We start from the raw sequence: 15,965 nt of genomic DNA, 5'->3' as shown, positions 1-15,965 counted from the left end.
ATTCATAATTTTTTTAACGTCTGGCGCACAATAGAATTATGAACTCTTGAAAGAGACAAAGAAGCTTGTTCGCGGGTAAATGTGGAGTTGACCCAGTAAGCACGTGAGAGACCACATGACACTTGCAGAGGAAAATAGGCTTATAATGACAAAAATGCAAACAACTTTTAAAAATATCTTTTAATAGAGGTCATTTGGAAAAATCTGCTCAAGCCGTTTCAAAAACCAAAGGTGGTGACAATAGCAAAAGACAACGTCCAATTATAAATATTAAATGGGTTCAAATTTGACTTGGTTTTTAAGTGGTCCTGAATGTGAACTCCTAACACTACTGTTGCTCTTTTTAAACGATTCTATCAAAATGATATTAGATACAAAATAAACCCTGAGAGGAACTGTGTGATCAACATTAATCGTTCAAAATAAACTTCATAACAGACAAGTAATTGATTAAAAGATAAATAAATCCTAAAAAGCACACAATTAACTTCAGGTGATAAAGAGGAGAATAACTTAAGTAAATGTAAGTTTTAATAAGAACATATTTAAAAGACAGTTCTTACATATTTTGAGGTTTTTGAACACTTTCTTTGTTGCACATCTTGCTTCACATCATTCCCGTTTTTCACTGTCAATTTCCAGAAATCCTGAATAGCTGTAGACAAGTGTTGCCATTAAACTAAAGTATCTAGTATCAAAAGATGTGCAGATGCGCACAGTTTCAGTAAGAGAGGTTGCTATGTTTGGGACTTCACTGAAGGCACAGATGTTTAGTAAAATATGAGTGTAAGTAGCAACATTAAGAGACGATGTGAAGATGATGACAAATCAAATAAATGTACAAAAAACTCAAAATATTACAGAAATATCCTTTTAAATTTCAGAGTCATCTGAAAACAATGTCTAAAAATAATAGTTTTACCAGAATATTCCAACAACTGTCCTCTGTTATTTCACGTTCAAAAACAACTCTACAAACCTCAAAACAAGTTTCTAATTACATGTGGATGACATGATGACAGTTCGGCAGGGTGACAATCGGTGACATTTTTAGGAAAAAAAGAAAGAAAAAAAATGTAAAATAATATGTACACTGGCCCACTGATTTATCAATATTTTTGGTGCTGATTATAGACATAATGGTCAAAGGAGAAAACTAAAAAAATGTTGCATAAAATTACAAGGAAATGTTACATTTAACTCTTCTAGAATGGAGTATTATATATATATATATATATATATATATATATATATATAAATAAAAGAAAAACTAAAGTATATCGACATTAAAATTAATATTATTGATAAGTGGGGGGAAAAAAATAAAATAAACAATAACATTAAAATAGCAATAGAATACATTAACTTCATCACATTGCTAATATCATAAGCTTCAATGAAAAATAACAGCATAATTATCCTATACAAATAAAACTGACTAAACAACTCTTATGCTGTTACTTACCCAAAACATGTATTTTTGTACAAGGTGTTTCAAGAAAGATTCCAATGCAATTTCGTTCTTTCTAAAGAAAAATGTTAATAATAATAAAAAATAATAAAACACCAAATATGTACACTGAACCTACAGAACCACCCATATGATCTCAAACTGCTCTAAGTCAATTTCTGTGTTCTTTACAATTACTAAAATGTGCCCACCACTGAACTCAACCTCTACAACATGGAGCTGAACTATAGATGGGAAAGACAACCCTGGCCAAATGGTGGCAGGATATTATGCTGCCCATGCTAAGTGGAAAACAAATAAAACAAGACTAACTTAAAGTATATACACATCTAAAATACATTTGTTGATAAAAATGTGTTAGTACACTACTGTAAAAACATTTTAACAAGCAAAGAGACATTATTACAGGACTTCATCTACAGCAATTACAGTCAATTGTGTATCAAATTGCCTTCTATGGTATAAAATAAATTGATATGAACAGATACTAAATGAAGCATGTAAACAGATAATATGCATGGCTTCTGGAGGAGATTGGACCAGGACAAATAGCCATGAGAAAGTGTGACATTTAGAAATTGCTGAGGTAATGACTAAAGAATTGGATCTCCTCTCATCCATGGGACAATTCAGGCCAAACAACAACCTCAATCCTATTTTTTGGGAAGTCAGTTTTTCAAATAAACCAGTTAGAGATCTTCTGAACAATGTAATCTTTTTGTTTGCAATGGCTTTAGGCAATATTTGATCTAACATCAAGTGCTCCTCAGCTTTCAGCTGATTTTTTTTTTTTTTAAGAAATATACACTGTTAAAACTAAAACTCAATAACTATGAAACAAACAGGGTTTAAGGGGAGAGTACATGTACGCAGTTTTTTTTTTTTCAGAGGTGGAGCACTGAAAATGATGGAAAAACAATTAGCGATACAGTCATCACTCCATTAATGTATCTGTCTGTTTAGCTCTATTCATTTTTCAAATAGAATTTCTATTCTAAAACACCATGCTAACTGGATTTCAATTGAATTTATCACAGCAAGTTACCATTCTTTTCACTTTTCGTCCAGATGATGCAAATAAAAACCAGGCTAGCAGAACATTAACCATAAAACAGTCACATAAATTAACACCAAAATCAGTCAGGTCCTCTCTCGTCCTTATTCGTTTTCTCCTCCTCTATTGTTCCCTGCAGTCTCCTCTCCATATTATCAAACTACAGGAGAAGCTTGCCGTTTCGATGTATTTTCAGAATCTTTCCCAGTCTCTGTTTAGCCGTAGCAAGTCCTTTCTTTGGACGTTTTCCTGTGGGAAAGAAGAGTGAAAAAAATATAAGTGTGATTCCAAATACTTAACCTTTAATAGGTAACGTATAGTATTTCCAGTTACCTTGACATGCTACTGCTGACGCTGAAGTAGCCAGCCCTCCGGGTGAGGGGGCAGAGGGAGAGTAGCTGCTGCTGTTTTGGGGAGAGAGTGAGGGGCGTCTTGAAGTCAGGAACACGCCAGGGGCCATGGCACCACTTCCTCTTGGGCCCCCTGGGCTGAACGGACCTGGTCCTGCTGTGTACTCGTGGTCCAGCAGGCTGGCAGAGTACACCTCCACTCTCCTCTCCTCAACTATGCAGTCCACAGGAGGCTCAGAGGGCAGAGGAGGAGACACGGGTGCAGAGTCTGGCTGGCGCTGGAGTTGGGCAGCTGCAGAATGTACTTTCTCTTGAGGGACCTTCTTCTTGGTGTATTTTCTCTTGGTTATGGTTTTCTGCTGTTCCTGATATTAAAGTAACAAGATGTTTAGCTCAGTGTTAATCTTTTCAAGAAAAATACTGACAAAAAGAGTTTTTTGATTGTCAATGAAAAAGACAAGACCAAAATAATAAAAAGAAAAAAAAAAATAGCATAATGACAAAAATCTAATAATTTTAAGTATATTAAATTATAGCATTGATTAAAATCCTTGCACTGAAAAAAATACTACAAAAGTATTATTAATGTTTATGTCAGTAGGATTCCACAAAAATATTACGCAGCACAGATATTTTAAATTTTAGAAATATTACAGAATATTACTTTTTTACTGTATTTTTAAATAAATAAATTCTGCATTTTTGAGCACAAGAGACTTCCTTCAGAAACATTAAAAAAAATCTTACAGACTAGGGTTGGGCGATGTCTACAAAATTGGCATTGGACGATGTCTACAATGAAACATTGCAATGGATGATGACATCGGGGGGCGGGGGAGGAGCTAGGGGGTGTGCCCGAAGCGTGAATCCATATTCAGAAAGACACGGCAAACACATAACGATTGCCTGTTACATTACAGTAGCCTATATAAAATTTCACTTACCACATAAACACAGTAAGAAGAGATGACTGAGGACGATGGCGAATGGTTTGCAGATCCTCAGCACCACTGACAAACATCTAATCTTGTAAAATGTGTGGTAAGTACTGCCTCTCCATAGAATAAACAGAGTAACTCACTTGCGATCGCGAATCTCAAAAGTGAAAATGAAACTAAAAAGCAATCGTGCATTCAAAAGTGGTTTCAATGCCAGGCATAATAGCGGCTCTCTGATGACAGTATAATTACCTAATGATATAACTGCGAGAGAAAGTACTGAAATGTGTATTTTCCTCCCATCTCGTATTTATTCCCTTTAGGGGTTCCATACATGTAATGTTCTTTCCAAACACGGTATTGGGATGCGGCGGATTGTGGGGGGTATGGGGGGAGGAAATCACGATGTCGGCTCAACATTGCGATGTCTAACAGAACCATAGTGTATGTTTAACAGCAATGTTTTTGTACAGATTTTTTTTTAAGATAAAAAAATAAATAATTATAATTGGGTGTCTTAAAAATCTAGTTATAGTTAAAACATGCCAACAATACTTTTTCTCCAACAACGAACTAAAACATGGACAACAAATAATTAAAGCATTTTTTTTTTCAAGAGATCATGTTTATACACATTTTTATTCTTCCAATTAATATATAATGCCATATATCTAAAAAGTTAATATTTGGTTTAATTTTACATTTCCTTGTCAACTAAAATTAGATGCCATTTTAGTAAAATTTACTAAAATTAATATGGCATGAACAAATATGGACTACATTCAAAGGATATTTAGAAAAAAATAAAACAAACACTGGTGCACACACAAAGTAATGGTATGAAATAGTCCACATCTATAGAAGGTCTGGACAGAAGCTCACCTGTTGTGCCAGTTTGGCAGCAGCAGCTGCAAGCCCTGTTTCTACAGATGCCACCCTTGCACCTTCTCTCACTGGTCGCTCCTGCTTGGGCAATGTAGGGGTCACACGGGCTGAGGATGTATGAAGAAATGATGTTTAGAACTGTTTCGAAATAAAATGCTACAAAATCATAAATCAAAAACACAATTACCTTTAGGACTCCAGGGTGTATCATCCCAGTTTCGCTTTCTTTTCATTTTAGACTTGCTTATGTGATCCTCCTCATCAGATTCTAGTGATGGATACACTGTAGAAGAAGGTGGAAATTCTCCTTTAAACAGAATCACTTTGGGTCGCAGTATTTCCTCTGCTATGTATGTTTTCAACCCCGGTGTAAACATCGATGAATCTGTGAACTCACCATAATCAGAATCTTTAAAACAGGTACCCAGGGTCTCCTGTTCATCCAAGCTTTCTTCATCACTGAGGTGCCGTGCTGGACGTTTAATGGGCCGTTTTCCTGGCCTCTGAAATGTGGTCTTCTTCTCGCTCTTCTTGACTCCACTTATCCACCCAGCTCTCCCTCCTTTCTCCTTCATAAGCCCCAGCATCTCACCTCCCCCAGAGATGGATAAAGGAGAGGATGAGGAAGAAGAGGATGAGGAAGATGGAGGGTTGGCCATCGAGAGCATGCCCTGGATAGCATCACGAGTGCTGGGGGAGGCTGGTGCTTCCTCACTTGATGATAAGGGGGAAAAAAAAAAAAATCAATAGAATTGAGTATAACAGCAAGTGCATAACTGCATATTTTACTGAGATAAAGGCTAATAATGATCAGCATGTAGTATAAAAAACAAAATGTGCGTGTTAAGTACCTCAGTGCAGAATCGAGACCCGCCACCTGTTTGCTTGCCTTCAGCAAGTCTAAAATCCCACCTGCTCCGCCTTTCACACCCTGCACTGTAAGCATCTCCTCATCTGTGGTGTAATCCTCCTATTAAAACAACAAGATATAAAACTGGTGACAACCAGACACCTAGAGAGGAATCTGAAGCTGCCTAAGATAGACTTGCATACCTCAATATCAAAGTCCACTTCTCCGGGCTCACGGATTCTGTGGGGGTCACTGCATGGTTTGGCCCGAGGTAGTTTCCTTGGTAGACCTTAATGAGACAATTGAGCCAACTATTAGTTCATACTAAGATGTTATTAAATTTAAATGTTGTCCTTGTGTGATTTTCACCGAAGAAAGCAAGTCTTATAGGTTTGGGATGATATAAATATGAGTAAATGATGCATGAACAATGAAATCATGCAAGTATGATCAATAAATGTGAGAAATCTTTTACCAGCTAATTTCTTCTTGCTAGGTAGAGATGGTCTGCGGCGAGGTGGAGGGGTTTCATCAATCTGAAGCTCATCTTCTGAATCAAAGTCAGACAAAGTAGCCATGTGGGGCTGGAACTGTTGAAGTGAACTCCCGGCTCCATTTGCACTGCCAGCACGACCCTTCTTCCTAAGAGAGGAAGAAGAGGAGGTAAATAAAGGTGTCAATGCGTAAGATTGAAAATCCCTGACAAGAGGGAAATGAGTGAAGATAACTGTTTTACCCTTGTATCTTTCCATTAGTCAGCACAAGCTTAAGCTTGCTCTTGTTGATCTTCTCTTCAAAATCATCTAGACAGTCATCAGGCAACTCAAGCTGAAAAGCCAAATAATGTTCTTTACAATTATGATATTAGGAAAAAATACAACGTAAAGTACTAGTTTTTCAGCTTTAGTTCCATAATAAAACGGGGAAATGTAAAAATTTTAAACGGGGAAAATTTTTTAGTTTTTATTTATTTAATTTAAAGGTGCACTAAGCGATTTTTGAAAAACACTTTTGACCACAGCATCGGACTGAGTCCCAAAACACACGTGTACGTGTTACGATCAGGCAAGAGGTAAGACCCGTGTAAATATCGGAGCAGCTTTCCAGTGGTGGAGAGAACTCAAGGAGTGGGAAGGGCTCAAATCGGATGGCGAGGTTGCGTTGTTTTTTCTTCTTGATAGGTAAGTAATGTTCATTTTTATGTTAATTAACACAACTTATCTGTGTTAGCTTTTGTTTGAATATGCTTGTGTGTCATCTTCGCTTGTTTCCGTGATCGTCGTTGCCATGGTTGCGTACGTACGTGTGTGGCAGAGATATCAAAATAAGTTTGAGGTCCTGTTGGGGTATGGGCGTGTTTGTTTTGGTGCTTTCAAATATCAACATTGTTTGGGAAAAATCGCTTAGTACACCTTTAACATTTAAAAAAATAAAAAATTTACTTGAAGTGAAAAGTAATAATATAACAGGCAGAGAATATATAATAATAATCATTCATAACCTGTACAATACTGTTCAAAAACTTGGGATCGGTAAGACTCTTTTGCTTACAAGGCTGTATTTACATGATCAAAATAACAATGAAAACAATAATATTATTACAATTTTAAATAACTGTTTTCTATTTTAATTTCATTTATTTTTTAGTTTATTCCTGTGATGACAAAGATGAATTTTCTGCAGCCAAATCTCCAGTCTTCATTGTCACATGATTATTTCCCAATTTTAATCATTTAATCATCCCAATTTTCCCAATTATTTTCAATGTTGAAAAAAGCTGTCCGTCTTTTGTAACATTAAATGTCTTTACTGTCAATTTTGATCAATTGAATCCATTCTTGCTGATTAAAAGTAATACTTTCTTTAAAACAAAAAAATTCTTACCGACCCCAACCTTTTGAATGGTAATTTTATAAACATAATATCGATTGATTAAAGTATTCTAAATTCTACCTTGCTCTTTTTTACTTTGCACCCTGGCTGGAACTTCTTGAGCGTGTGTTTTGTATGAATCTCCAACAGGTCCAGCTCTCCGGCTTCTGTTTTTATCTCTTTGCCTTTTTGGATCTTTTTCTTAGGTCCTGGAGGGCCGACACCCCCTCCTCCAAATCCATCCTTCGACTTGGGGCCTCTCTTTTTACCAGGGTGCTGGCCAAAAGTGAGGGCTGTGTTTAATGGAGCTTTGGGGTGTGGAGAGGGAAGACCCTGAGATCCACCAAACGGTGCCCCACTCCTGCCGATGTTCTGCTGGAAGATATCCTGCAAAAGAGACACAAAAATCAGACAAAGACAAAAACCTCTAGATTTTTTCCCCTGAAAATTTAAGTCAGAGCTACTCTCACCTCAACCAGGCGTATCTCCTTTGCCAGATCCTTCACTAACTGCTGGGTCTTTATAGTCTCTGGTATCTCATGATCATGTTCAGCCAGGGACTGAAAAAAAACATATCACAAAAACAACCAATATAAACTTTGTATCATCACACATAACTGCTATTAAGTGATTTATGATGGTAGAAAACAATGGGAAGACAAACAAATATTTGAAACATGCAGCACATAATTTGAGACCGATGAGATGACATATCAAAAATTCTTCTTTTTAGCCTTTTGACAAAATTCTGTATAACTCTAATATTTAAAAAGGTGCTTTTTCCATTAATAGTAAAAACATTTCATTCAAATCAGTTCTCTATAATTAAACTTACTTCCTTCCGTGTCCAGCCGCGGAAAGCATTATTGAGAGCTTTAGCTCCGTGGACCAAGTACGTGGCAGGATGCCGTCGATTCTCTCTTAGACCTAAAGCGGATTGAAAAAAAAAATAAACAGAAAAAATTAAGTACATAAAAGAATGTTGTATTAAAACAAAAATAAGCAATAAAAAACAGCCATTTGCTTTAAGGAGAAACCTCACCTCTGAAGGTGTCCAGCAGATGCTTGCCAACATACCAGCACACGGTCTCAAAGTTTGGGAACCTGAACAAGTCTGCTGTGCTCAGTCGCTTTTCTATTTCATATGCTCTGACGGAAAAAAAAGAAAGGGATGACCAATGAAAAAGCCCAGTACAATACTACTTAGAGTAAGGAGACAAACAGAAGCGTCATCTCACCGAAGCTGCATGTCAATGTTGAGGCTGTGTAGAAAATTTCCTCCAAATGCCAAACAGTCCACAGGGGTCAAAACAGCATGAATCCATCCTGAAGCAGACAATTATTACATCAAAGAATTACCATTACAAATCTAATTGTAATTTCTCAGTCAATCTTGGGATATCCAAACAAAGATATTTTTGAAATGAATCCCAGAATGTTACTGCTGGCAGAAACAGAAATAGTACCTGTTGGGATGAAGAGGGTGTTTCCTTGCTTTAGTGAACATTTGTAGCACATGTCTACCTGGTCCCCAAAAAACAGCTCATTCTGATTGGAGGATGAACTCCAGCGCTCAAAAAGCGACAGGTTAGCAGCAGTGGGACGAATGAGGTAAAAGATCTTCTCACCCTGACATGTATAAAAACAAATACATAAGGAGGACAAAGCATGATGCTTTCTGAAGTAATGAAATACATGAACATTCCCTGCTTTGTCCGCTATTTTGCACTGCATGTGACTTATAGAAAACAACTAACCCGGAGTACATGGTACCACACAGAGGTTCCACCAAAGTCGATGTGAAAGTCTGTGTAACTGTCCTTCACTCCCATCAGGCAGTATTTCTGCACATTAGGCCTCTCAAAAATAGACTCCTCAGGCCAGAGATTCTCCACCCATGACAGCTTCCTCACGATCTTTGGTGTCTCCACTAGATTTGACAACCTACAAAAGAGGACAAAGAATATAGGACAGTTTGCAAGGTTAAATCCTGTCAGAAAAGTTGCATCTTTGAACCCTTTCAAAGTTGAGATGTAACGGAAATAGTGACAGTTATCAAGAAGAAAAAAAATGTAGGGCAAGGACTTAATCAATCGATTGGTTGTTGATTGGACACTGACGAAAGCAGATCTGAACTCTAACTGGTGGTCGATTGTAAGAAAGAGGCAGGGTTTATGGATGATTCGATCACAATAAGATCGATAATGGATGAATTTCCATTTCATGATGCCTTCAAACACAGCTGCTACAGCCGTACACATTCAGATGGACATTTGTGGATTTAAATGTGCATATCCCTAAAAGGTACCTGGTGTCTGAGAACTCTAAGCTGATCACATTGAGCACTCGGTCTCTGTTTGGGCTGTTGTAGTACTCCACGAACTCTCCCAGTTTCATCTTCAGGTCTGCTTGGCGGTTGACGTCAATCACATCAATTTCCTTGTCAGCACCTATGAAACAATAGTAAAACATGACATTCCCATCTAAAAATAAATTTTCAAAAACATACTACTGAAAAAGTAGCATACAATGCAGATGTGATTAGAGCTGTTTACCTATGTAATGCTCTACATCCGAAACAGAGAAAGACGATGGGGGCAAATTCATGCCCAGACCATCTTTTCTGAGGACCAGGACTGGGACGCTGAAGGAGCGCTCCTCTAGAAACTCAACTGTGAGCTGGGCCCCTGTCGGCTTCAGCAGGACTTCATCAGCACTAAACACAAACATAAAACATAAAATGTCAGATACGTTTTCCAGCATACTCATCATCTTTCAAACAACGTTTAAAAATCCAATAACACCACAGATTGCTCACCCCAGCATAATGGTATGAATCACGGCTTAAAGTCTGATCAGAGCTAAATTAATCTGGGTTAAGAAAGTAAGGTCACAAAGGCCCGGTTTCACAGACGGGGCTTAGACTAAACCAGGATTATGTCATAGATCAATTAGGACATTTAAGTAATTTTTATAAACATGCTTAGAAAAAAACATTACTGGGGTGCATCTTGAGACAAAACAGAGGCACTGATATATTTTATGATCAGTCAGTGCAAGTTTATTTCAGTTGAAACAGCTCAGACTTACATTTTAGTCTAGGACTAGGCTTAAGCCTTGTCTGTGAAACCGGGGGTTAGTGGCCTAATTTTGACCTGGCAATAAATAATCGTCCTGTGTGACCATACCTGGGAAAAGTGCGGCTACGTAGCTCCCTGACAAACTGAGCACTTCCCGTCTTCACAGGTCGTCCTGAATCTCTGGCCACTCCTGCATCAGAGTGCTTAATAGCCCCCCGACGTTTACGCACTGAGAGAGAAGCAAATATCAAAGTTACTAATCAAATTCGCGCAAGCTAACACATTTGGTAGTACATTCTAAGCTAATTTAATGGTTTAAAATTGTATTTTCATTGTGTTTGTGTTCCATTTTCCTTACTAGCTGCGCTTGATTAATTATTAGTCTGTTTCAAGTTATTATGGTTAAATAAAACTGTAACTAAAATTAATACCATACATAAACATTTATTTATAACTCTAAATAAAATTAACATTAACTAAAAAAAATTCAGCTAGCTACCAAAGTAACAATACTCATTTTAATTTAATTTGACATACTAATAAATAAAATTAAAACTGAAATAAAAATTAATAAAAATGAAATACAAGAATTTAATAAGAATTTAAAATGGGGGGAAATATCATTATGAAATGTTTTTCTCAAATACAAGTTGGACACAATTATTGGCACCCCTAGAAATTCTTATGAGTAAAATATCTCTGAAGTATATTCCCATTCATATTCACAATTTTGAGCACTCCAGGGTGATTATGAACATGAAATTATCCAGCCATGGCTTCCTGTTTCACAGAAATATAAACAGGAGGGAAAACAAAAGCCCAAATTCCCTTAATCATCCATCACAATGAGAAAAAACAAAGAATATATTTCTGATGTGCAGCAAAAGATAATTGAGCTTCACAAATTAGTGAAGTGGCTTTAAGAAAAGAGCTAGAGCAGTGAAAATACCCATTTCCACCATCAGGGCAATAATTAAGAATTTTCAACATAAAATGTTACGAAACTGCCTGGAAGATATCGTCCTAATGCACGGTGAGAAGGAGAGTTTGAGTGGCTAAAGACTCTCCAAGGACCACAGCTGGAGAATTGCAGAAAATTGTTGAGTTTCGGGGTCAGAAAACCTTTAAAAAAAAATAGTCAAACAGCACCTACATCACCACATGTTGTTTGGGAGGGTTTCAAGAAAAATTCTCCTTGCTCATCCAAAAACAAACTCCAGCATATTCAGTTGTCAGACACGACTGGAACTTGGCAGAAATGGGAATGGCTTCTATGGTCAGATGAAACTAAAAAAATGAGCTTTTAAGCAGCAAACACTCAAGATGGGTTTGGTGAACACAGGGATAAAAAGTACCCCATGTGTACAATGAAATATACTGCTGTATTTTTGATTTTGTGGGCCTATATTTCTGCTGGAGGTCCTGGACATCTTGTTTAGACACATGGCATCATGGATTCTATCAAATACCAACAGATAAAAAATCAATAAGTGACTGACTCTGTTAGAAATCTTATAATGGGCCATGTTTGGATCTTCCAACCGCACAATAATCCAAACACAAACCTCAAAAACAACAAAAAAATGGGTCACTGTGCACAAATCCAAGCTTCTGCTGGCCATTCCAGTCCTCTGACCTGAACCCTATAGAAAATGAGTGGTGAACTGAAGAGAAGAAGCACCAACATGGAGCTGGGAATCTAAAGGGTCTGGAGTGATTCTGGATGAAGGAATGGTGTCTGATCTCTTGTCAGGTGTTCTCTAACCTCATCAGGCATTATAGGAGAAAATTTAGAGCTGTTAAACTGGCAAATGGAGGTTTCTAAAGGTATTGAATAATAGGGTGCCGTTAATTTTAGCCAATGTGTATTAGAAAAAAACATTTATTTCATAATGATATTTCCCCCATTTTAAATTCTTATTATCCAATGAAAGGTTAGATTTTTGTGAATTTTTAAAATAAAAGATCAAAAGGATTAACAATGCAGATTAATTTTCACAGCCTTCTTTGATAATATTTACCAAGGGTGCCGATATTTTTGGCCATGACTGTATATATTAAAAAAAAAAAAAAAAACTACTAAAAATGACAAAAACGCAACTAAATTACTAAAACAAAAACAGAAAATACATATTAAAAAAATTCAAAATACTAATAAAAACTATAGTAGCATCTCAAAGATAGAAAAAATACTGGATAAACATCAGAATTATTCCAGCATTCTTGGTGATTTTCTACGAAAATAAAACAAATCTTAAAGAAAAAAAAAATACATTTCATCTACATGTCAACAAAATGCCAGTTAATACAGATTATACAGTATTTGCAACACTTACTGACAGAGGGTCCATGTGTAACCTGACAGTTAGGACAGTGATACAGGTCAATCTCTGCCGCTTTGTCTTCTTCCACACCAACACAACTACACAGGAAAAAATAAAATTTAAATCCCATTTGCAAACAAATAACATCATGTATACCATAAAGGTGATTTCAATTTAGCTTTCATATATTTTCATATATTTTTATAATGTACTAAAATGCAATTTCACCTGCCATGAAACCAGTCCTGACAAACATCACACTCAATCATGAACCGGGTGACATCGTAAGGGAGACGGCACAGGCAGTAAACAGGAACAGATGCCATTCTAAAGTCTCTGGCCAAATATGTCAATGTAACAAAAAAGTCTTGGTATTGCTTCTGTTTTGGGACCACAGTTCACTTAGTTGCCTTTGTGGAGAGTCAGCTTCACTTCAGAGTGGTCCACCTATCAACTTGCAACGCTGTAAAGACTGCTGTATTTACAGTAGAGTGTTGTATAAGAAGTATGCTGGCAGTGACAGCAGCTCTCAGTCAACTGTAGATGAGAAATGCTTCGCTACTACGACCACTGCAGTCAAACCAGGGACTAGGTGGATACCATGGTTCGGCACCTGTCGACAGAGTGGAGGACAATTAGCTGAGAAAAATGAAGAATGATCATTCTTATACACAAACTGCAATGAAAATAAATAACACTACATGCACTCTAAACTCTGAAAAAAGTTTTTATGTCCAATAGGATCAGTAAGCAGTTATCCGCTTCATTTGGTTAGCTAAAGTTCTACATCCATGCACCTGCGGCCTTTATTATGGGCGAGACACTCAATCTAAACAAGTTGCCTATTCATTTTAACACAAGACTTTATACGATAAAGGCAAAAGCACGAAAACTGTTATAGTTATATATTTTAAGATAAAAATGTGCAAATTATTAAACATAATTCCTAAACCATCGGTGCCTAGCCTATCTTTTCCTGATAATTATTACTTTGGGTTAGATCTAGAGAGGCGTTTGAGATGAGCGACATAACACTTTTATGCGTTATAGATACAAAAACTGCACATTTATGACCCCTTAAAGGTAATTTATAATCATACAAATAACAAAGTAATAACATAAACAGTAACTACACATATATGTATTAATAGTAAGTTCACATAGTTTAGAGCTGCACACATAAAAGCTGACTTACACTTGGACGATGCTAATAAGTACAAAAGCTATTATATGCAATGCACAATTAATTTCCCTGTGTCCACTGCACTTATTAATTTAAAAAGAAACGTTTTTTTATTTAGCAACGCGGTCTGTGATAGCAGAAAACTGTTTGTTGAACCATAAGCGCTAGTAGCTAGCTTAGCTGCTAATAACATAGCATGGTCGTCAACGTCTAACTACGTGAAATCTGCCTAATCTTTGTGTTTACAATACAAGAACGACGCGTTACTAAGCAAACTCACTAATCTAAACTGAAATGTAGCTAAAATATGAAATATGGAGTTTGGGATCATACGACCCATATCAAAACAAAAGAACTTGTTGCAGCGCGCGCTGTTTCGAAGAGCGCTTTCGGGTCTTACCGGGTGTAAAATGCCACGAGTGTCCCGTGGGCCGAGCACACCATGCCGGACACAACGTTAGGAAAATCCGAGGGCTCAACGGCCTGCTTTACAAACAAGAAGATGTTTTCTAAAAATCGTACACTTCTTCCGTTCTTACGTATTTAACAGAGGAGAGTGAATAAACAAATCTGGCAAGATCTCGAAAGAATACAGTCCAGAGCTGAAAAGCAAATATTTTATGAAATTCATAACGCAGCGATTTTCCGTGCTATAAATCCATCCCAATCCGCCCGTGCAGCGACCACTGTCTGCGGGAGAGGGAACAATAAAGTTGCTTCGCATGTCGGTCTTTCTTCGGACGGCAGAGACTTCAGTTGAGCATGTATACTCCATAACATTATTTCATAGCCATTATACTCACTTTAGGATTTACTTACTTTATTTATTTAGCAGTGGTTCTTGTACATTAACCAAATGTAATACCATGGTTAGCTCAGTGTAACTATAGTTTCTAAAAAAGGGTTTGTTATAAATATATATATATATATATATATATATATATATATAACAAAAATAGAAATAATCATTTATTTGTTTATTTGTGTGTTTGTTTATACCCATGCAAAGCTCATCACTATTATTCTCATCACAAGCTATTTGTTGTTTAATAAAAAAATAAATAGCCTACACAAACGTAGAAGCTACATATGTCAGGGCCCTGCTGAAAAAAACCCCCAATAGAACCCTGCCCAAAACACAATAGAAAATGTAATGGTTTCTGAGTATGTTATGGTTATAATGGGAATTGTATTGGTTTTAATGGAAACTATAATGGTGTCTACTGGTATGTGATGGATTCTATTGGTGGGATGTTAAATCCTATTGGAAAAATGCCCAAAACACACTTCAAAAAGGAATTTTGTAATGGTTTTACTGGAAAAAGCTAATGGTTTATAATGGTATTTTAATGGAAACCATTGGAATTTCTGTGATGGTTTCTATTGGGCTTCTATTGTTTTTTTTTTTTATGCATGAATCTACCACGTTACTGCCAAAGTTTTTACTGCAGTTTCCATACTTTTATTAATATTACTGTGTTTACATATAGTGCGTGGGTAAAACCAAAAACTATAGAATACCCTTAAAGGGACTTTGGTAAAACCAAGGTATGCTTTCTGAAGGGCTATTATATCCAGTCTTCAGTAAAGCACAAGGCAGTAGTTACTGCGTGGTAGATTTTAAGCAAAATAGTTCACATTTTTCCAAAATATAGACCTATATTTTAGATCTATAAATCTAAATGTGTAAATATGAGGCCATTGAGAACGTAACACTACAGTCTATTGTCCAGCAGATGGAGATATCAGCTAAATGATGAAGAATGGTGCTAAAACGTCAATCCTCATCGGCTCCAGTTTATTTTGTACAGTAGAGTTATAATGGTTACTTTGAGGGAATACAGACAAAGATTTAAACTGACAGTAATGATAACCTACTGAACACCCCCCATGTCCATAAACCACTTACATTTCCCTGGTATATTATCACACCACATTTTGACACATTTCATTGGACT

At 36.6% G+C, this 15,965-nt stretch overlaps 1 protein-coding gene across 1 annotated transcript; it reads right to left on the bottom strand.

The window, feature by feature from the left end:
• Positions 1-162: 162 nt before the first annotated feature.
• phf8 (PHD finger protein 8) lies at positions 163-14,734 on the bottom strand. The gene is made up of 22 exons (XM_058762766.1): positions 14,408-14,734; positions 13,053-13,437; positions 12,837-12,922; positions 10,609-10,729; positions 9,976-10,136; positions 9,729-9,870; positions 9,178-9,364; positions 8,887-9,049; positions 8,659-8,746; positions 8,463-8,569; positions 8,256-8,347; positions 7,891-7,980; positions 7,502-7,807; positions 6,285-6,376; positions 6,024-6,190; positions 5,752-5,837; positions 5,550-5,668; positions 5,096-5,412; positions 4,886-4,981; positions 4,696-4,805; positions 2,859-3,240; positions 163-2,774 (listed from the first exon to the last, which is right to left on the bottom strand). The coding sequence occupies exons 2-22, from the start codon at positions 13,148-13,150 to the stop codon at positions 2,686-2,688; spliced, it is 3,099 nt and encodes a 1,032-aa protein (XP_058618749.1). The 5' UTR covers positions 13,151-13,437; positions 14,408-14,734; the 3' UTR covers positions 163-2,685.
• Between the last annotated feature and the right edge of the window lie 1,231 nt (positions 14,735-15,965).

Source organism: Onychostoma macrolepis, chromosome 23 (genome assembly GCF_012432095.1).
Source record: "Onychostoma macrolepis isolate SWU-2019 chromosome 23, ASM1243209v1, whole genome shotgun sequence".
In the NCBI taxonomy this organism is placed as follows: Eukaryota; Metazoa; Chordata; class Actinopteri; order Cypriniformes; family Cyprinidae; genus Onychostoma; species Onychostoma macrolepis.
Note: the sequence above shows the minus strand (reverse complement) of the source record. Positions and strands in the feature narration are given on the sequence as shown.